At 47.8% G+C, this 22,872-nt stretch overlaps 1 protein-coding gene across 4 annotated transcripts in view; it reads left to right on the forward strand.

Moving 5' to 3' along the window:
- Nucleotides 1-22,872, forward strand: part of RAD51 (RAD51 recombinase) — a 709,369-nt gene that overhangs the window by 462,209 nt on the left and 224,288 nt on the right. For all 4 annotated transcript variants that reach the window (XM_069637566.1, XM_069637568.1, XM_069637567.1 and 1 more), the window contains one exon: nucleotides 5,914-6,008. In XM_069637566.1, the coding sequence (XP_069493667.1) occupies nucleotides 5,914-6,008 (95 nt within the window). The remainder of the gene's footprint in view (nucleotides 1-5,913; nucleotides 6,009-22,872) is intronic.

The following is a 22,872-nucleotide window of genomic DNA, read 5'->3' on the forward strand; positions in this document are numbered from 1 at the left end:
TTCCCCCAGGAAAGCATTACAGCTACTTGAGCTGCCCGATAACGAGGGATCGAAGGAAGACCCAGGCCCCCCATCATTTTACTCCTTGTCAAAATCCTCCCATCGACCCGGGGTCTTTTCCTCTGCCAGATAAATCTGTATATCACTTTTTGAACATTCAAAAGGTCAAACTCCGGGATAAGGACCGGCAAGGAATGGAATACATACAGCAGTTTCGGGAGCAGCGACATCTTGACCACTGTAACACGGCCCAACCAGGAGATCTCCTGGGAGTCCCAACGCTGCAATCATTCCCCTGCCTCCCTAAACAAGGGGGGAATATTCACCCCATAAAGACCCGCAAAACGTAGGAGTCAGCTTAATACCCAGATAAGGTATCTCCGTTGTCGACCAGGGTATCTGTGACAACCCCCGTAATACTACCAGTGTCTCGGGACTTTCAGTTGGTATCATTCCCCTCGATTTAGCCGAATTAATCTTAAAACCTGAAATCGACCCAAACCTATCCGAGATCTAGAGGGTGGGGGCGCGAATGCTGGGCCTCGTTCAAAAAGCAAAGCAAATCATCGGCATACAATGCAATTTTATGGCACTGACCCTGCCAGTCAAAACCTAAAATATTAGGGTGCAATCTAACATGTTGCGCCAAGGGCTCCATTGCAAGGACAAAATTTAGGGGCGACAAGGGACAGCCTTGCCTGGTTCCCTTGGCTAGTTGAATTAATGGGGTCCAATCCTTATTCATTTTCACCTTGGCGGAAGATATCTGGTAATTGGAGAGTATTAATTTAATAAACCCCAAGCCAAACCCAAACCCCTTCAAAACCAACTCTAAATATCCCCGCGACAAGCTGTCAAACGCCCAATGGGCATCCAAGGACAGTAGTGAGTCTCCCTGGAATTTTTGGGGCGAGAGCGATCAAGTCGACGGCACGACGCACATTATCATAGGTAGACCGGTTATATATAAACCCTGTTTGGTCATTAGCTATCAGGGATGGGAGAATTGCCTTGAAGTGACCTGCAATTATTTTCCCAAGTAGTTTAGCGTCCGTATTTAATAGCGCAATCGGCCTATAAGAGGCACAATCTGTAGGATCTTTCCCAGGTTTCAACACCAATGTCGTTACCGACTCTGCCATCGACCCAGTCACCACCCCGTTTCTCCACACGGTATTAAAAAGCTTTGTTAATTGAGGGGAGAGCTCTGCCTGGAAAGTTTAATAAAATGTATTAGTGAAACCGTCAGGCCCCGGGGTATTACCCACTGGGAGAGAACGAACTGCCGTTTCTGTTTCCTCTAAAGTTATTGGGGCCTCTAAATTCTCACAGAGTTCCACAGATATCTGTGGGAGATCCGCCTCTCTAAGAAAATATCCCGCCAACAGTGGATCTGTCATATGCGGGGCCGCATGAATTTTAAAGAACCATTCTATGATCTGAAGTTTCCCGGATTCAGCAAAAACCTGTCTCACATCTCCCCCCCACTCCCCCCTCTGTAAAGAGGCTATATGGTTACGTTTAGCTACTAGGAGCAGATTTGCTTTGTTCCCTTTAGAATAATAATAGTGTTTGGCACGGATAATGCCGTAAGCCGCCCGCCCCATGTGGTGGGCTTCAAGTGCTTTTTGCGCAATGCGCACATCTCTAAGGGCTCTCCTAGAAGCCCTCCTTTTATGCGCCTCTTCCGCAGTCCGAAGCTGCGCTTCCAAGTGGGCCTGAACCTGACTCTGAGCCTTCCTGCGTTCTATCGCCTGTGCAATGACTTGACCCCTAATAACAGCCTTCGCTGCATCCCACACCACACCAAAATCCACGTCCCCAGTGTCATTAAGTAGGAAGTATTGATTTATACAGTTTGAGATACTGGAGCGGGCTTGTGGATCCATCAGAATAAAGTCATTTAAGCGCCATGGCCAGGGAGAGACTGGGGATTCAGTGAATGGGGACACAACTGTCAACACCGGGGCGTGATCGGACAAGGCTTTCGGGAGGATCTCAATTTCTATGGTCTGGGAGATTAGAGTGTCTGAGAGGAGGAACATGTCCATCCTAGAAAGCCCCCTATGCACAGCAGAATAAAAGGTGTACTCCTGTTCTCCTTGGTGGAAAAACCGCCAGGTCTCTATCAAGGAATTCTCTCGGAGGAGGGTAGTGAGTGCCATGAAGTGTTTTTTTTTATCAGACTGGGTCGGAGGGAGAGATTTATCCTCCAATGGATTAATCACGGCATTAAAATCTCCCCCAATTATAAGATCTCCCTCAGACTGTTCACCCAAGATTTTGGAGATGGAGGCAAAGAATGAGTCTTGACCGATATTGGGTGTATATAACGATAAAAGGGACACCTTCTTCCCGTATAGCGTAGCCACTACCAAAACATACCTCTCCTCCCTGTCACGGAGCGTCCTATGGACTTTTAGTGGCGCCCCCCTCTGAATTAGAATGGCCACCCCACAACGTTTCACACCCAAAGAGGCACAAAATTTGGTTGGGTAACGCTTATCGTTCAACCAGAATTCATCCGATGCCATTAAATGAGTTTCTTGCAAGAATAGAATAGTGGAGTTATATGTCGCTAAGCGCTGGAATAAGGCCTTCCGCTTAAATGGGGAGTTGAGACCCTGAACATTAAGGTTTAGACAGATCACATTCGGGGCAGTCATTTCAGTATTCGCTCCATTTTTCTACCATCACCCAATTGAGTGCCCCCATAGGGCCTTATACTCCCCAGATCCCCCCCCCCCATCCCCGCCGGCTCCCCATCCTCGCAGCCCAAGCTATAAAAGGACCGTACCCAACCTCCAGCAAAGCATAGAACCCACTTCGGAAGACCCCGCATATACAATAACGCACAGTGCTTCCCAAGCCAATAGGGACGTTACAGGTATAGACTTTTTGACAACCCCTATTTTTTTTCCATCCAGGCAGACCCAAGTTTAAAAGACAAAATAAAGAAAGCAATCCACATTAAAAAAACATAAATAAACATTTCCAGAAAAAGGAGTGTTAAAGCTTCTAAGCTAGTAACACGCAAAACCCTCGAGGCTACCATTGGCCTCATCAGTAAATTCAGTAACCACAAACTTTCAATAATCTGGGGCGCCCCATGACAAACGCTGAAATAAACCTAGCGATCCATACTGGTCATTCGCGGGCCGCACAATTCATAACAAAACAATATTTCTGAATATCTTCATAAACCTGTTAAGACTCAGCAACTTCAAGCATTCCCTGGGGGTACAACATGGTCTAACTAGAAATTTGATTAGGAAGCCGATTTTGCCCCCTGGAGTATCCGCGGAATACAATATATTTCCATGCACGGGGAAGACATGTCCATATAAGCCGAGGCTTGGACCCTGTATAGTGACATCAGGTGTCAGCCAGAGGGGTGGCCGCCAGCGCCTGTTGGTCATCCGGTGGCTTTGTGGAAAGCCGTGCGTGTCCGCTGTCAGGAGATCCTCCTTCCCGATGCACAGGGCCACCCACCCGCCGCCAGCCCCTGGGTCTCTGGGTCTCCTCCTGTCTTTTGGACTGGGTTGAGAGCCAAGGACCCCCTGTGAGTGGGGGGGTCCCGATCAAGAGTGGCTCCGGCAGATCCTTCATCCAGCAGCTCCCCCACCTCAGCTTCCGAGGACGCAACGTAATGTTGGTTGCGAAAGTCAAAAATCAATTTGCAGGGAAACCCCCACCGGTAGCGGACCTTCAGGGACTGCAACCATGCCGTCACCCTTCTCAATCGGTGTCGGCAGGCTAGAGTATATGAAGAGAGATCCTGGAACAAGCGTATAGAGGCTCCGCGAAAGTGCACCACCTCCGACCCCATGGCAGCTGACATAATTGCCTCCTTCTGGTGGAAGAAGTGCACTCTAGCGAGCACATCCGGGAGCAAATTTCTCTTCTGCTGAATGGAAGAATATACTTAATGTGTCCCATCTAGGACCATATCTGCAATAGGCGGGAGGCTCAACAACTCTCGAAACGGATCCCTCACATAGGCGGACAAATCCTGGTCTAGAATCTGTCGAGGAATACCGCGAATGCGCACATTGCGCTTAGATCTATTTTCTATGTCTGCCTGCTTAGCCAGATATCTTCCAGATGCTCTTCAATTGTCTGCACCCGCTCCATGAACATTTCTGTGTCATGCGTTTGTTCGCGTGTGGCATTCTCCAATTCCTCTACCCTTGCCTCAAGACCCCCTAAGTGGGTGGTTAAATCAGCCAGTGACTTGGCCAGGGAATCTCTCGAGGTCCTTATTTCTGCTTGATTTTGCGGGTGATTTCCTGCTTAAAAGCCTTAAACAAGTCCTCCAAGTCAGACCCTAGAGGGAGCCATATCTGGAATGGGGTTGGCAGCTGGAGGCGGATGGATGTCCACCGATACAGTATGGGCTCGGGGAGCGGGGGACCCCTGGGGCGTCAGGAAGGTCTTAATATCATGCGCTTGTATTTTTTTCCTCGACCCGACTTTGGGCATCGCCAGGAGGACAGAGCAATGGGCTGCAGAAGATCTCAACAATAAACCAGGATTATGTGGTAAATATCAGGAGGGACCAGAGGCCCAGCAGACGATCCAGACAACCAAGAAAAGCTATGCCCCCCAGCCAAGCCGCCTAGCCTTAAGCCAAAAAGCTCCCCTCGATGGCCGGATGCTGGAGAGGTATGCCTGCAGCCGGCGTAGTCCCTCACAAAGTTGTGCTCTAGGGCCAAGGAGCCTCGCCACCACCAGCACGGGGACCAGATTCCCCCTGTACTCACGTTTCTGTCCAAAGCTGCGCTTCAGCGTGCCCCATACCAATAGAGGAAGGCATCCAGCTGCCTCTCCACCGGGCTCCAGCTATCACCCTGTCCCCACATGTACAGCGCCGGAGCTGGGGCAGGGCACTCCAGTTCCCGCGGCGGCGGGCCTCTCATCCCAAGTGGCCGGGTAGCCAGCTGGTTCACCACCGCGTCCTCCCGCAGCAGCTCCAGCACCGGCGTCGCTCCAACCTCGGCAGCAATGGCCAGCTCCACTCCGGGCTCCCCTTCACTGCTGCTCCGCCACCCGCTCCACCTCCAGAGACGGGGCTTCCACAAGCTCCCAGGGCCCGGCACCCAAATCCACAGTGTCTGTCTCACCAGCCTTAACCGCTCACGTCGCTCCGAGCGACAGGGCTCCCCCAGGGCGTCCGCGTCCACCTCAGCAGCGTCCCCTTCACACACTACAGGCACAACCACATACAGCTTGCTTCATGCCCAGCGCCGAACCGGTCCAGGGACAGGGCCCCTGCTGCAGCTTAGGTCCGGCGGGGAGCCGCGGAGCGGGCAGGAGAAAAGGCGCGAACCACATTTTGTTTCTAACGGCTGCGAGGGGGGTACAAGCACTCTCCCATAATTTCTTGAAAAATGCGGCATCCAATCCTGCTAACGCGGCATCCCAGAGAACCAGCAGAGGTTCCACCTGCAGTTCTGCTCCCTTGCGACCAAAGTTCAATCACAGGAACGCCAGGATTTCATTATTTCGGGCGCCCACCGGCAGAGTTCACAGCAGGCACGTCTCCATAGTGTGCTGCCTAGCCACGCCACTCCTGGAAATGTTTAAATTAGATGACACAGATTATCCTCTTACTTACCCTATAGATTTAAGCATTCTGAAGATTCTTCATATTGAAAATGTGCTCCTGTTGAAGGGAATACCCAAAATGTGTTGAGCTTTTGTTTTAACTCTTACGAAGTAAAATATGAATGTATACCTTAATTTTGCAAAGCATCTTTCCAGTCATATACCCTTGAAGCAGTGTATAATAAATTAATGCTGGAATATGGATTTAACTAAAGCACATTAATGAATACATAGTCACAGCATCAGAATTCTACTTTTCCGTCATTGACCTTTTGCACTGATTGTCTCTCTTCACATTATTTCTAGCTACCTATTGACCGTGGTGGTGGTGAAGGAAAGGCTATGTATATTGACACTGAGGGAACCTTTCGACCTGAGCGTCTGCTTGCTGTGGCTGAGAGGTTGGTTATTGTACCACAAAATGCTTAAACACTATCCTTTATCACTTTGTAAGTTGTATACAAACACCGTTTGTACAGTGATATAGTAGTTATTAGTTATTCCAGCTTAATTGTTTTGGACTCTGAGCTCCAGCGAAGATTTTGAAGTGAGGTTTTTTAAAAAAAAAAAATAATGTATTCCCTAGTTTTCAATGGTGGGACTAAAATTATCTTTTGCAGAGATATACCTCCCATTCCCAATGGCATTATTTTGCAGGAGCGTAAAAATCTATTGTAGGTATAAAACATTCTCTTTTTGTAATCCATATTTTATTGCAAAATAGAGGAATTTTTACCTTTTTAAGGTTGCTTTTCACGTGAAGCAGTAATAATACTGGACTCCCTTCCTGTGGCACAGCACTGCTTGTACAGAGATGGCGATAGTATTTCTTTCCTTCTAAATGGCCAGTACGTTTGCTCAGCAGATTTAAAGTATTGCTACTGTGATCTGTTTTTGATGTGCAGGTCACAGGTTAAATCCTTGTTCGATTAATAAGTACCATTTTCGATTGTGTAATAGTCATGTATGGCCTATGTAAAGTGCTTTAGATTAAAGTGCTATATAAATAAAATTTGAATTATAAATAATTGTATTTTATTGCTTGCAGTGTGAACATACCACAAGAGCAGCATATCGCTTTACAATAGGAGGATGCCATCATTGGGTTTGGTCTTTTATACAGTAGTGCTGTTGGAGGGAGAGAGGTATTTTTATTTGTTGAAAGAGGCACGTTTTGTGTTTTGCAGAACTTGGTGGATGGTGGGGGCATTTCGAGCCTCTGCCTCGATTGCGTACCTGATGGTCTGAGCGTGGCAGTGGGGACTGGTTGCAAGTCTGCACTTTACGGGCTAGCTTAGAATATTATTTGGAGCCTACGCAAGGTGCAAGAGCCTCCAGAGATGTGGAGTTCAGCAAGTAAGTAGGCTAGCTTTGTGTTTGAGACTGCTTTGTAGATGATTGCTGCAGTTTTAAATATCCTGCAGTTGAGGGGCAGCCAGTGAAGGGCAGTGTTGGAGAGATGTAGTCGAATTTTCAGGCACCTCTAAGGAGGAGAGTTGCTGGGTGGTGGACAAGGCATTGAGCAATGAAGAGGACTGGTGGAACCATCTGATAGAAGGGAAAAGAACCAGAGACGTGATCGCTGTGACACAATTTCTGCAAAATGTGGACCTTAACCAAAAGAAGACCTGCCTGGAAGGAAAAAAGGAGTGAGTGAGAAGGAGATCAAAAAGAGGAAACTTAACGACAAATCGATTCTGAAATGGACATTTTTGTATCTGTCTACATAGATTATCCACCTTGAGCTGGCGATAAATCCTCACTCATTTAGCATTGTATTGCAAGCCAATTACATGTGGTATTTGCAGGGATTCCAGATGACTGGGACAGGATGTTGGATGTCAATGTGTTTTTATGGACATGAAATTGTAAAAATTGCATATGCAATTAAATCAATAAAAAAATGGAAGGTTAATAACATCATATATACTATTGGTTGAATGTATTAAAATGCAGGATCTACGCAAAGTAAAGCTGCATTTAGTCTCTACGATGGTCATCATAATGCTTTTAGAGTGCTTGGATGTTTTACTAACGGAGGATGATAATCCTATGTTTCCCACAAGAAACACAAACCTGCCATAGAGTCAAAGGGTATGTGTGTAAATGACAACCATGACGATAAACTATCTAGGGGCAAATCGGATAATGTCCACTTATGCAGTAAATTCCAGACTGAGAGAGTTCACCTACTGTTCCCAATGATTATTAAGGTGAGGGGGGGGGGGAAGATGACCTGAGCAAAGATCATGGATACCAATGCTATGGAATCCTATAGTCCTAACACGCTCTAGAAGAAATCTAGTTTAATGCTCCCAGCCTTTAGTAATATTTATTTAAAACTCTTGTCCTGGAATTGTCGGACTATAGCGTTCAGAATTCTTAGCAATTCAGAATTCCTTCCTAAATGGTCTGCTTTTGGTCTTTTAATGTTAAACGAAACGTGGTTGACCGTTCTTCAACGGTTACACTACATTCTATAAACTGGCCAATCAGTGCCCCTTGTGAAGACAGAAAGGGAGCCTTTTTACCGCTATTGATATAGAGTTGGTTTTATAGAGTAATTGTGGAGACCAAAAGCGAGGGTCAAAGTGACCTCAAGTGGGGTCAATGTCACGTTCGAGTTGTTCGTTATACATTATTTTACTGTGGACATTAATACTTGTATGTACCTACTTAATGAATTGCATGACATTGGTGAATGGCTTACCAACGGCCATGTGAACTATATAGTTGTAGCAGGCAATCTTAATTGATTTTGCACAGTGGAATTTGCTCCTTTTTAGAAGACTGACTACAATTTAAAACATGCTTATCACAATGGTAGCTTTAAAAGAGGCTGAATGGGGATGGATCTTATGGATTGCAGGGTTATTACTTTACTGGAACCTGAGGCTTACATTTTTCCAGATCAGTTTGGTTCTTAGAGGAGGGGACTGTATTACTCCGTAATAGATTATGTATTCCTCTCCATGATTCTGGAAAGGTGTACTATCCCCAAAATAACTTTTAATGATGCAGGTAACTATGCTTATTTGACTTGTAAATTCGAGACTGATCTCGTACAGCTGCCTAGGATGGGATATCTGGCATTTATAACCAGAGATAATTGAGCTAATGGAATTTATCTGCTTTAAACACATTTTCTAGGATGCTGGCCAGTAAAAGGTTACTGTATACACACGGCTTGGTAGCAAAAAACGTGTCTGTTGCAACAATTCCACTATGAAAGAATGCATACATTCTTTTACCACAAAAGGTTTTATTTTTCCTACTTCTCATAGACCTGTGTTTGACATTAACATTATCCCAGATAAGAGCAAAGCGAGCTAACCTTGGAGCATTGCTCCGAGTGCACCCACGTGGTTCTTCACGCTACCTATTGGAAAAAGAGAAAGGTGTGGCAACATTACTGAAAGTGGCTGAAAAGGTGCAGGTGTCAATGTCCATCAAAGACAGCCTGGCAATGTACTGTTTTATGTCTGAGAGGAATACCTGCAGACTTTGGTCCATGTTGAATAGTGACTGTTCCCAGGCATCATTGAAGGTTCAGAAGATTGACCAAGATACTAGGATTTCTTATTTTACCTAAATGTATCCTTTAAGGCTCCTTTTAGTCTGGCTGTTAGTGATATTGATATTTTATTTCCATCGCACTCGTAGACAAGTGTTTCAGAGCGCAACAAGGCATGGGAGGGGGAACAGGGGAGAATAAAACAATGGATGGTCTATACCTAATATGCAGAAGATGGTTTAAAAGTGAACTCATTGTAGAAGCTTTTAGGCATTCGAAGAATTCTAGGTATCGGGGCCCAGATATGTGACTCTGGCTACTATTCGACCTAATCCATAGTTAGGGGCTGATATTTTGTGTCCTTGGTCTGTATCAATGATGGCAGAAAACAATGTTCCTGCTTCTTGGCAAAAGGCCTATATTATCCCAATTTTTTAAAAGAGGGGAGTAAGGCCAATCCTGCTAACTATCGGCCAGTAGCATACTAGATGCAGCCAGAAAAATCTTTGCTGCCGTGTTATTACATTAAATAGAAGATTGGGTTGGATGTTCTGGCAGGTGACCAATTCCAAATTTAGGTTCGGGAAAACATGGGAATCATTAAATGTATTCATTATGTGTCTAATCGATGCTGATAGCTCAAGATACTATTCACGTCGGTCTACTTTGCCAGCATGGATCTCACAATCTTTCAACACTGTTAAAGGAGAGTTATGGTCGAAGGTAAAATCTTGGGCCCTCCCAGAAGGTGTACCGAGACTCATTATGCTGCTAGAATCGGACACCAAAATGCAGATCAGGGTCACAAGAGCAGTGTTTTGACGAGCTTTTGTACAACTGGACTTACGGCAACGTTGTACACTTGCCACACTCAGATTTATATTTTGACGGATATCAATGACTTGTGGACTGACGTTAATTGTTTTCCCAGTTAAACTTGAATCTTGTCTACATTGGTCGACTTTTGCATATGACTTTAGATCATTTGATCTAACCACTCTAGGACTCCAAAGGAAGCTGGGTGCTTTTTGTTTATACTGAGAGACAATTTAACAGTGTGACAGAATGGTCCCTGTTGCAAAGAATCACGTTGACTGTCTTGTCCAATGGTGTTTGTTAAAATAAAATTGATCAGAATGGCTTTTACTCTTAAGGTTCCTCTGGCCTATTGGGATTTCAGTGGGATTGGCGCTAGGCCTGGCCCTTTCCTCTCTCGCCTGCCCCAGACTTGATTCCCACCACCTTAGTCCAGACGTCCCGAACAGGCTGTTAGTAATACTAGGACTGTTATGTTTTCTTTTTCTTTACTTCAGGTGTTTTCTCGAGGTCAATGGCAGTCTGGCTCACCGGGGAACGTCTAACTCTCCCTGGCCTATTACCGTTTGGTATTCTCAGGGAGTAATGATTGGTACCCTAATTCACCAGGTGTCACACTCTGTGCATACTCTTACTTACCTGTCCCTAGTCCCCTTTTAAATCTCACTTTGACTTTGCACCGCCACCCTTCGATCTTACTTCCTTCTCCACTCCCAATCTTCGTAGCATCTCAAGCTGTTTTTACTCGTTGCCAATGGCTTCTTTCTTTCTCGCTCTTTTTGGCCCTCGCTCTTTTTGGCCCTCGCTCTTTTTGGCCCTCGCTCTTTTTGGCCCTCTCTCTTTTTGGCCCTCTCTCTTTTTGGCCCCCTTTTGTTTCCACCAGAGCCTGTGTAGGGATGTAACGGTATAATGGTATACCATTAAAGATACCGTGAAACACTCAATTGAACAATAATAACCGTCACATTGTTTATACCGGTATACCGTTTATACCGTTCAGTGTGCTTTTCAATCTGATTTGGAAAGGCTGCAGTAAGCAAGTGCTGCACAGTCTTGGTCTTGCACTGTTGGATGTGCCATCTGCCAAGCAGTTTTAGTTGGAGCCGTTTTTAATGCCATTCCATAAACCACACGTGCCTGACACAAAGTCAATATGTTAGCAATAAGAAGAATAAATAAAGTGCCAAGAAGGGAAAGGGTTTACTTTGGGTTGGCGGTTTTGGGATTTATATATTTATAATGGATAATGTTTGATAAACATATGACAATGGGGGATTTCCCTGGATCTATCTTTGAATTTACATATAATAAGTCACACTCCATTGATCTGTAGCATGCAGGTTATAAAGATGGCAACATGTTCATCTTCACCAGTAGCCAGTGGGGGAGCTAAAAGCCAAAATGACCACTTAAGAAAAGCTATTCAGTTTGCTTTGCCAGCCGCAGCAGAGCTCCCCCCCTCCTCCTCTTCACACGTGTATTTGTGTTTGGTGGAAGGAAGGGGTGGCATTTCAGTAGAAAGTATCTTGAAAAGCCCAATTCTGGCCCTGGGTGCCTGGTTTTGTTTGTGATGATAAATCTGACAATTTGTGTTCTTTTAGAAAATATTTATTAAGATTGGTTAACTCCACCCGCTATACCGCGATAACCATGATATACCGTCATTTGGCAAGAAGGTTATCGTACCATCATAAAATTAATACCGTGACACCCCTAGTCTGCCAGCGGTGCTCCTTGTACTCTGTTTCTCTACTTTTGTGCTCTGTAATTCTTCTGATTTTCCTCTGTTTTTCACACTTATAGTTTACCGCATGGGCACCAGATCCCGTAGATAACCATCGATGAATCACAGTTAGTCAACGTACATTGCTCCAGTGGTTTTTTGAGGCCCAGATCAATTTCGGTGCTCATCTTTGTTTGTGGGCAGCTGGAACATTGTCCACAAGGCACATGTCCTACAGTCTTAGTCACCCCCCCAGCTTTCAGTTAGGGTTTGCTGTCTAGCTGGTTTCTGCACTATATTATTTCTCATGATTTGATCCCAACTATTTTTGCTTCTTTTGAAGGCTATCAAAGGTCTTGTTATGGGAAATACACCTTTCTCTAATATTTTCCAATTTCGATGGATAACCTTTTGGATACTGTTGGAAAGATTACTATACGTGTTGACAAAGACCAGCGTATCCTCCTCCTCCTTTTTTTCTTACTCCTTTCACTATTCAATAGTGCTTCGCAGTTATTGCTCTTCGCAATTTTCATTGCATTTGACGTCAATTTCTCGGGGGTATCCTCTTAAATGAAGTTTTTCTCTCAATATTTTTGCTTCCGGTTTATAGTCTTCTAGTTTGCTACTATTCCTTCTAAGCCTGAACAATTGGCTCAATGGAAGATTTTCTTGTATGTTTTGGATGGAAGCTTGTGTAGTGAAGAAGTGCGTTCTTATCTGTAGGTTTATGGAACGGTGTGACATATAAGAACGTTGTTAACATGGGGGCGTGGCTACAAGAGCCATGTAGGAGGACGCGATCTGGAGGAGCTCCCGAGATCCTGTAATGATCCGGGCGAAAAAGTGCGTAATGATGGGCCGACGGCCGCTGAAAATACACATGTCGGTGTGTGAATGATTGGGCCACGCGTGGTGAACTCCTGGATGGTGCAGGAAGAACGACGGCAGAGATCTGTGCGGAAAAGATAAGGGGGGCCAGAGACGAAAGACACAAAAAGGCCGACCAATGTCCGGAACAAAGGAAGGAGCAGGCCGCACGGTGACCGAGCGAAAGGGGCGTACTGCGTGCGCACTTGTCATTTATGCGCAATACAGGTCCTCTGGGTCATGTCGAATAGAACGGTGAGGCCGAAGGCGAAACAGCCCACCTTAGACGACTTCGCTAAAACGTCCCCGGGTCAAGACAATACCAAGAGCAGGGACAAGCCGCCTGCAAGCGGCATGACGACTTTGGGCGCTAACCAAGAAGTCCTCGCTGCGATTGCGGACCTAAGGGTGGCCTGGGAATCTAAACTCGAACTAGCCGTCACTGAACTGAAAACGGCACTGGACCTCAAGGTCGGAGCGGTGCAGGAGGACGTTAATCTACTCCGACAGGATGTCTGGGCCTTGGCGGAGCGCATGGAGTCCATTGAGAAGGAAGTTAGCCCGAATACTGCGGATTGCGCCTCCCATAAGGCCGAATTGCATGCCCTGATACAAAGAGTGGCCAACTTGGAGAACAGAGTGGAGGAGGCGGAAGGACGAGCCCGACGAAACAACATCCGCATCGTGGGCCTGCCGGAGGGATTGGAGGACCAAGATCCCACGGAATTCATTGAATCCATGCTACTGCAAGAGATACCCAGAGGAGCCCTTTCCCAAGGATTTGCAGTGGAAAGGGCACATAGAGCTCTAACAAGGAGGCCACCACCGGGGAGCCCGCCTAGGCCGGTGATAGCCAAAATTCTTAATTACCGATATCGGGAGAGGATATTGGAACACTTTCGTAAGGGAGGAACGATTACACGAGGAGCGGCAAACATCACGGCTTACCCGGACTATACCCTGTCTGTGCAGCGTAGCCGCATGAACTTTGGGACGGTAAAGCGGAGATCGAGAGAGGCGGGCCACAAATATATGTTACTGTATCCGGCAAAATTGAAAGTCATTCATAAACACAAAACTTTGTTTTTTGAGACCCCGGAGGATGCCATGGGTTGGCTCGATGCGCAAGGATGTCCCCAGGAGTCAGAGGTTCAGACGGAGAAAGAGCACGGAAGAGATAAGTAATGCACGAAGAAGGTGCCACAAGATGGCGCGGCACGTGGGACTTGAATATAGTCGTTTGCGCAGCCTTCAGTAGAGAAGGTCAGACTATTGCACTAAATGTTACAAGCACTGTAGTTATTATTGAATTAACGGGAGCCTTACAGAGCGGTTCTCTTTACCCCACAACAACTTTAGTTAAGTGGCCATTAGGGCGACTTCACCCTACTGAGCTCTGTGCATTGTTTGGTGCTTGCAGGGCTAGATGTGGGGGTGCCTGTTCCGAGAATAGAGCTGGGCAGCAGTTGGGGTGTGTGATGTTGGGGAAGGGACGGGTGAGGGGAGGGAAGTTGGGAATTTGCCGTGTAGATAGTTATGGGGACTTTGAGCTGGTACGAGAAGCTACAAGCAAAGATGGAGATCTGTATCACGTGGGCAAAGGGGAGTCGCTACACGGAAGGCAAGAAGACACTCATGAGCCATGGGGAACCTTAAGATCGTAACATGGAATGTCAGGGGACTGAACAGTTACTTAAAGAGAAACAGTCATGATGTACTTAAAAAGACAGAAGATTGATATTGCGTTGTTTCAGGAAACACATTTGACCCAGCAAAAATTGAATTGGTGGGGAAGAAGTGGAGAGGTACTGTAGTAGGCTCTTTGTATTCTGCCTACGCTAGGGGAGTGCTGGTCTGGGTGGCACCGCACGTTCCGCTCCAACTTACACAAGAGGTGGTGGACACGGAGGGGAGATTGGTCATATTAAAGGCTTTGGTAGAGAATAGAGAGGTGTGCATTATAAATACGTATGCCCCCAACCAAAACACTGCAGCGTATTTTAGAACCCTGTGTACTCATCTGGGCGCGTGTATGGGGGGAGCGGTTATCTGGGGAGGGGATTTCAACTGCGTGCTCAACCCAAAGGCAGACAGATCTGATGGGAAGATTTATAGGCCCACCCCAGCGGCCAGGGTATTGCAGACATTACTAGATGACTTTGGGCTGGCGGATGTTTGGAGACTGAAACACCCTAATGAAACGCAGTACTCGCACTACTCGGCTCCGCAGCACCTGCACACAAGGCTGGATTACTTTTTTGCTATGCCAGATGTGGTGATAGAGACCACCCAAATAGACTATAGAGCGAGGGTCCTGTCGGACCACTCACCTCTGGTGCTGAGCTGGCAGTACTGCCGCCCCAGGGCGCGGATACCGACATGGCGCCTCAGGGCGGAGGCGCTCCGAGACCCAGTCTTCAGGGAAGATATCAGGGATGCGATCGCACAGTACTTTGAGGTAAACACAGGCAGCGTAGATTCAGCGTGCACGCTCTGGGAAGCCTTTAAGGTGGTATTGCGGGGTGCTGCGATTGCTAAGTCAAAAGGCCTACAGGGTGGGGTCCTAACGGAACTAGAGGAAGCGGAAGAGAAACTGGAGCGCGAAAGCAACAGGGCGGGAGGGGATGCGGAACTTGTACTCGAGTTGCAGCAGAGGTGCGCAGAGCTTTGGGAAAGGCTCTGAAACCTTAACTACAAGAAGTATGTCGAGAGGCAACATGCAGGTGGGGATAAAACTGGCCGCTTGTTGGCGTGGTTATATAAGAGCGAAATCCCCAGGCCCCCGATTAGGACAATAACTAGAGAAGACCAGTTGGTTGACACCCAGGAGGGAGTCAACAAGGCATTCTTGGACTATTATAGAACATTATATGAGGACAGAGGAGAGGACAATCGGGAGGAGATAGGTAACTCCATGTCTTTTAGAGTTTCTCCTAAGATTAGTGATGAAGAAAGGGAGGAGCTGGACGCTCCGATTACCTTAGAGGAAATAGAGGAGGTGGTGAAGCAGCTGCCCACCTGCAAGACCCCGGGCGCGGACGGATTCCCTGGCGAGTTTTACAAAACATATAAAGCGGAAGTACTCCCCCCCCCCCCCCCCCCCCCCCCCCTATGCTAGAGATGCTCAATGAGTCTTTTGAGATGGGTCGGCTACCAGAATCGCTCGAAGCATTAATTGTGCCGCTCCCTAAGCCCAACAAGCCAGGGTATAGCTGCGGCTCCTATAGGCCGTTGTCAATGTTGAACCAGGATAGCAAGATCTTGACGGCGGTCCTGGCCAATAGGCTGCGGAGGGTTATTAGCAAACTGATACACCCGGACCAGACAGGTTATGTCCCCAACAGAAATATAACCCACAACCACAGGCAACTCCACCGGGTGATTGAAGAGGGAAACAGGAGCAAGGGGGAAATGGCAGTGGTGTCCCTAGATGCAGTCAAAGCTTTTGACTCAGTGAGGTTGCCATGGTTGCTAGCGGCCCTGGAAGAATACGGGATGGGACCGGGTTGTTAGGTGGGCAAAATTACTATACAGTGAACCACTGGCCAGAGTACGCACAGGATTGGTGATATCTGAGAGGTGGCAACTCAGTAGAGGCACCAGACAAGGGTGTCCCTGGTCCCCGATGTTATACATTCTAGCCCTGGAGCCCCTGGCAGTGTACCTCAGACAACAATATGATGTGGTCGGTATTGAGGTAGGGGGAGAGAAACACCTAATATCCTTGTATGCTGACGATTTACTACTATATTTGAAATATCCGGAAGAAAATCTTCAGTATATTCTAGAGGTTATGGATAAGTATGCAGAACTGTCCGGCATAGCGGTAAACCCCCAAAAATCGAGCATGTTCCCATTGGGGTGCTACATAGGAGCCCCTCGGGAACGGTTGCCAGTGTTGTCCGTACCTTGGGCGGCTGATTCCTTCCGCTACCTCGGAATAGATGTGTATCATACGGTGGAGGGAGAACACTTGCATAACACCGAGGTGGCTGTGAAAAAAATCCGAACAAGTATGAAGTTTTGGGAGAAGCTGCCGCTGGCGATGATGGGACGGGGGGCGATGCTCAAAATGGTGGTTCTGCCCAGGCTGTTACATTTCTTTAGTAATATACCATACTCGATACCCAAAAAGTTTTTTATCAAACTGAACAGCATGTGCAGGGACTTCCTATGGCATGGCACTCGCAATAGTGGCGCTATGGAAGCTACAGAACTTCCATGATGGAGGGGGCATTAAGCTGCCAAACTTTGAGGCCTATTATGTAGCTAGTCAGTTGCAAGATGTAACCAAATGGCTCTCTCATGAAGTAACTCCTGCATCTAGGCTGTTTGGGCAGGACTGCACCCCGTTTTACCTAAATGAGATTATCTGGGTTCCTAGACTCTAAATGAAAGAACGCCCGGGTAAGCTGTTGCTTGGGTGGAAGATGTGGCACAGAGTATGCCAACTGATGGAGAACCCGTGCCCGTGTTCCCCACTGGTGCCGCTAGTCGCCTTAGCTGGGGGAGACCACCAACTCAGAACGATAATTAGGACCTATTGGGAGATGTATGGCAAGAAGGGATTATCAAAGATTTCGAAGAACTGGGAGAAGAGACACGTTTGCATAGAGGCCAATATGTCACGTATCTTAGGCTAGTGCAGACTATTCGTAAAACCTGGCCTGAGACTGTACAGGCGGAGGAGCCAGACGTCCTAATGGGAACAATATATGACATATCAGAAGGAGGGCATGAGATCTCTAGACTGTACGAGATGGTGATGACCCGGGTGGGGAAGGATTTGACTCATTTGAGGCTGGACTGGGAAGCGGAGGTGGGGGGCACTGATGACCGATGGAATGTGGGAACGTGCTATAGGATACCACAAGGTGTCCAGAAACGCCAGATTGCAGCAGATACAGTTATACATAACGCATAGAGCCTATATGACCCCGAAGAGAATATCCAAGTTTGTAAACGCAGGAAGACAAGCATGCCCAAAATGCGATGAGGAAGATGCTGATATGACACACATGGTCTTACCCAGTGATTGAAGCCTTTTGGGGGGGAAGTGGCACGGAAACTAGCGGATAAAGGGGTCACGCTCAACATAGATACGGCCTGGGCCTGCCTGTTGGGAGGGTTTCCCAGACCACGGAATACTAAACATCTTGGGAAACTGAGGGACCTGGCATATGTGCTTGCTAAAAGGATTGCCATGGGCTGGAAGCAGAGCCACAAGCCACGGGTGGAGGTATGGTGGCGGGACCTGCAAAAAATGGTTGAAGGCTGAAACGGTGGTGTGGCAGGAGGCATGTAGCAAGTGCGGGGAAGAAGTGGGTAACCTGATGGCTTGGAGAATGTTAATAACAGGACTGTTTGGCAGAGTAGTGGATTCTGCAGCTTCGGAAGGAAGCGATACCCAGCCACACGCAGCGGATACAGAACGAGAAACGCAAATAAGCTCTTGAGGGAGGGGGGATTTGGGGAGCAGTAAGGTGCGTTAATTGATGTTCACGAGTCTGTTGTAAATAATGCTGCAAGTTTGGTTTGTATTTGTTTTCAAAATAATTTTTTTTAAAAAAAAAAAAACGTTATCATCTGCTTTGATAAGTCTAGATAATTTATCTCATTGCGATTCCAAGTTTGTGTAAATTTTAAATGTGTCATGTTGATTAATCCATGTTTGAAAACGTTTTGCTTCTGCCTCGCTACTAGCCCAGATGTTAAAAATGTTATCTATGTATTCAACTTGGATAAAGTTTATAATGTGGATGATTAGTATTAGTGGGTGTATCATTACTAGCAAGAAAATTTGAAAATTTGAAATCAAAAGATTTGGAATAGAAGGCTTGTATGCAAATTCTAGTTTTCGCAGATTAATTGTTTGGGAATGATGGAAATGAATGGTATGTATGCAAGATGAATGAATGAAAGAGAAACCGTAATAATGTTTGTATTATTTTTGTACTTTTTTTTTTTTTTACATATTAAATAAAAATGAAAATAAAATGTTTGATTAGCTGCAGCTCCTGTCTCTTTCCCTAGTTCTCCTTGATTCCACTGGGCACAATTTCTGTTTTAATATATAATTGTTCTACCCCTCAGTGCCCGTGAAGTAGGGGATCCCACCTGTGGTTTCTGGGATCTATATATCTGCGTCATCGACCAGGCATTTTTTTTTAACTGGTTGTAGTCGTTGTATGTATATTTCTCTTTAAAAAAAACGACATGAGTAGGCCTTTTCTTTCAATCTCTTCTCCCCGATTTGGAGGACTCACTATTACTACTGGATCGCACTCACAGGCTAAATCCCTGTCGTGGAGTGGAGTCAGACGGCCCGCCTGATATCACCAGGGTGCATTTCTTTACGACAAAGGAAGCCATATCGGCAATAAGTCGCTCCAAGGACGAAATCACCTTTCAGGGGACCCCCCTTCAGATCTATCAAGACCTATCTCCATTGACCCTTCAGAAAAGGCGAGCCCTTTGCCCACTAACCACCTTCCTCCAAGCGCAAAAAATTCGCTAAAAATGGCTCTTTCCCACAGCTTTGCAATTCTCCTATAAGGGTACCATGCGTAGGATCAAACATCTGGGCGACGCTGAAAGTATATTGCGTCCGGACTCCGCTAACGCCTCGTCCCAACAGGCCACTGAAGCGGCGGCTGACCCGGACCCCATAGCCTCCCCTAGGCCCACGCAAGACACATGGTCGAAGGTTCTGAGATTTAGGAGGAGGAAATGACCCGGGGCGACCCCATGAGGGACTCTTCTGCGCCCTGAGACCCGGCTTAGCGAACCCGGCGCTGTGGAACCGACCGCCACTTCTGAAAACATGGATGATCTCCATCCCCGATGCAGCGGGCCTCCCCCACGGCCCATGCCCAGCTCCAAGGTACATTCCACCTCTGAGTCCTTGGTGCATCTCACTCAGACTATTGATACGTTTAGCCACGTTGGCTACTCTCTGTTATACGGCCCCGTTGGCCAGGGGAGGGCCTGACCCCACAATGGGTCCCCCTCCCCCAGTTAAATCTCGGACTTCCCGTTGGTGGTCCGAGCAAAAACCCCAAAAGCAGGATAACAGATGGTCACATCTCCCACGACATAATGGCTGATTCTTCAGTAGCTCCTCCCCCTCCACAAGTCTCATCAGCGACCCCAGGTCCCGCCCCGGACCAGCAGACCTGGAAGTTTGTCTCTCTGAATGTCAAGGGATTGAACTCATCGCCTAAACGCAAATCAATTCTACAAAAACTTCGGAATGACTCTGCCGCTGTGGCCATGCTACAGGAAACTCACCTGCTCCCGGCAGACTTCAGCCGCCTACACTCTCGCGACTTTCCAAAGCAACTCTTCGCATCTGGAAGCTCCAAGCGGGGCGGTACAGCAATCCTGTTCCGGAGGGGGCTGAATCCCCAGATTCTGGACTCCATAAGCTGCCCGGAGGGACGCTACATAGCAGTGAAATGCCTGCTAGCGGGACAGCTGTTCTCCTTGGTCTCCGTGTACGCGCCAAACTCTGGCCAGGCACCCTTCTATGATTTGCTAACCGCAACCCTCTCTCCCTTTCTGGAGGGCCAGATAGTGATCGGTGGGGACTTTAATGGGGTCCCAGACCCCATAAAAGACAAATCGCATCCACCCTCCGCCGGGGACTTCACTACGGCTTTAGCCCTCCTGCGATTATTTAGAACCCTAGGGGTGGTGGACTCATGGAGGGTACTCCACCCATCTGAAAAAGACTTCTCCTTCTATTCTTATGTTCACCGGACATTCTCGAGGATAGATCTTCTGCTGATATCTCCGCAGATCTTCGCTTTCACTAAAGAGGTGACTATAGGCTCCAGAATCCTATCCGACCACGCCCCGGTAACCTTGGAAATCCGAGTCCAGGGACCTCCTGATCCCCAGCGGCGTAGATGGACTCTATATGAATCCATCCTTAATGAGATGCCACTCAGAGACGCAATCGCAACCACGATCAACAACTTCTTTAAAGAAAACTCTAGTGGAGATACCTCCTTAGCCAACAACTGGGATGCAATGAAGGCAGTGGTGCGGGGAGAACTGATTGCCAAAGGGGTAGCCTATCATAGGCATAAACGACAAATTCGTCAGGGCCTTGAAGAGGAACTTGAGAGGGCGGAGAGGATCCATAAGGGAAGGGCTGGACCCCTAAAACACAGCGAGCTCTCCGAATAGCAAGAAAGAAAATTGAAGCACACTACGCTGAACATACCGCCCATCAAATGACGAAGGCTAAACAGTTATACTATGCCAAAAACAATAAAGCAAACAAGCTACTGGTGGCTAAACTTGCCAAGACAAGGAGGAATAACACAATTGTGGGCCTTCGGGATCAGCAGGGCAAGACTCAATACTCGGATCACGACAAGCTTCAAATCGCATCGACCCACCTGACCCAGGTAATGACCGGCCCGAGACGTCAAAGAACAGAGAATACCTGCAAAGGGCGGCGCTCCCCCGACTGGACAACGCAGCTCGGGACTCGTTGGAAGCCCCTATCACCGATGAGGAAGTCGATGAGGCGATAAAATCCCTTAAATCCCGAGCCCCAGGCCCAGACGGCTATACGACGAAGTTTTATAAAGTTTTCAAACCCCAACTCCTGCCACCGCTGGTACAGCTGTTTAATTCATTCAGGACCACAGGCTCTATAACCCCGTCGATGCAAGAATCAATCACTGTTCTGCTGCCCAAACCTGGCGGTGACCCGAAGAATCCTTCATCCTATAGGCCGATTGCTCTACTCAATATAGATGCCAACATATACTCCAAAATTTTAGCAACCCGCCTGTCCCGGATTTTGCCAGAAATAATCGACGCCGACCAGAGTGGCTTCATCACACACCGCTCCACCGCTGATAACATTCGTAGAGCCTTGAACCTGGTGGAACTTGCCTCTCGAGACTCCCGGGAGCTGGTGCTTCTGGCCCTGGATGCAGTTAAGGCCTTTGACAAGGTGGACTGGAACTTCATGAGACTTACTCTCGAGGCCTTTGGCTTTGGTCCAGGGTTCTGCGCCATGACTCTGGCTAGCTATACAGCACCCAAGACCCTTCTCAGAGTCCATGGCATCCTCTCCCCCCCTATCGACCTGACCTGTGGAACCAGACAGGGCTGTCCGTTATCGCCACTGCTCTTCGCACTAATCATGGAACCATTCGCCCAACGGATCAGGCGAAACCCGGCGATTAAGGGCTTCCAGTCGAACACAATACACCATAAATTGGCCCTCTACGCAGATGACGTCCTACTAACCATCACGGAACTGCGTACTTCTCTCCCTCAGGCCCTAGCTGAGATAGAGAGCTATGGAAAGGTCACAGGCTTTTCCATCAACTTCCGAAAGTCAGCTGCCATGGGGGTAGGCCTATCCCGGGAGGTCCGGGAGGCCCTGGCCCCATTATGTCCGGTGCAATGGACGACGAAGAGCATCGGTTATTTGGGTGTCCAGATCCCAGCTGACCCTGGGGAAGTCTATCGAGCAAACTTTCTCCCATTGTTCACGGACCTCGAGGCAGACTTAAAGCGGTGGGCGGCACAAGAGATCTCACTGATGGGCCGAATCACGGCCTGTAAAATGAACTTGCTACCAAGGCTCCTATATGCCTGCTCTTCGCTTCCAGTACCAATCCCGGCACCTGCCCTTCAGAATCTACAAAAGAAAATGTCACGGTTTATTTGGAATGGGAGGAAGCCCAGAATCCCTAGGACCACGATGCTGGGCAATGCTAGACTGGGTGGCCTCGGAGTTCCAGATCTACAAAAATATCAGATGGCGGCCCAACTGCATCCGATCGTGGCAGATACTTACCAACCGCCCGAGATGGGTGGACCTCGAACAGGCACAACTACCGCTCCCACTACGTTTTCTCCCGCACATCAACCCCTCCGAGCGCCGACAGTGGCAGAACCTCCTGATGACCACCAAACACACTATTGCCGTCTGGGATAAAGCGCTGAAACAAAAGAAGATCCCAGTGGGACTCAGCCCTTCCTCCCCGGTGTTCCTGAACCCAGCTTTTTCCCCTGGCTGGTCCACCCGGAACTTCAGATCCTGGATTGCGGGAGGCCTTGAGACCCTGGGGCAACTATTCGATGGGGGGCAACCCTGCACCTTTGAGAGATGTAAGGAACTCTTCCAACTTCGGGAACAGGACAGATTCACGTACATTCAGCTGCGCCACTGGTGCTCCCATCCACAGACCCGCCAAGCCGCCACCCGCCCTCCCACGGCTATTGAACTGACCCTAAATGACCTCCCAACCAGGGGGAGAATCTCCACTCTATATAAACGCCTCCAAAATGACTTCCTAACCTCTAAAAC

Source organism: Ambystoma mexicanum, chromosome 14, assembly GCF_040938575.1.
Source record: "Ambystoma mexicanum isolate Mex_15411 chromosome 14, UKY_AmexF1_1, whole genome shotgun sequence".
NCBI lineage: Eukaryota > Metazoa > Chordata > Amphibia > Caudata > Ambystomatidae > Ambystoma > Ambystoma mexicanum.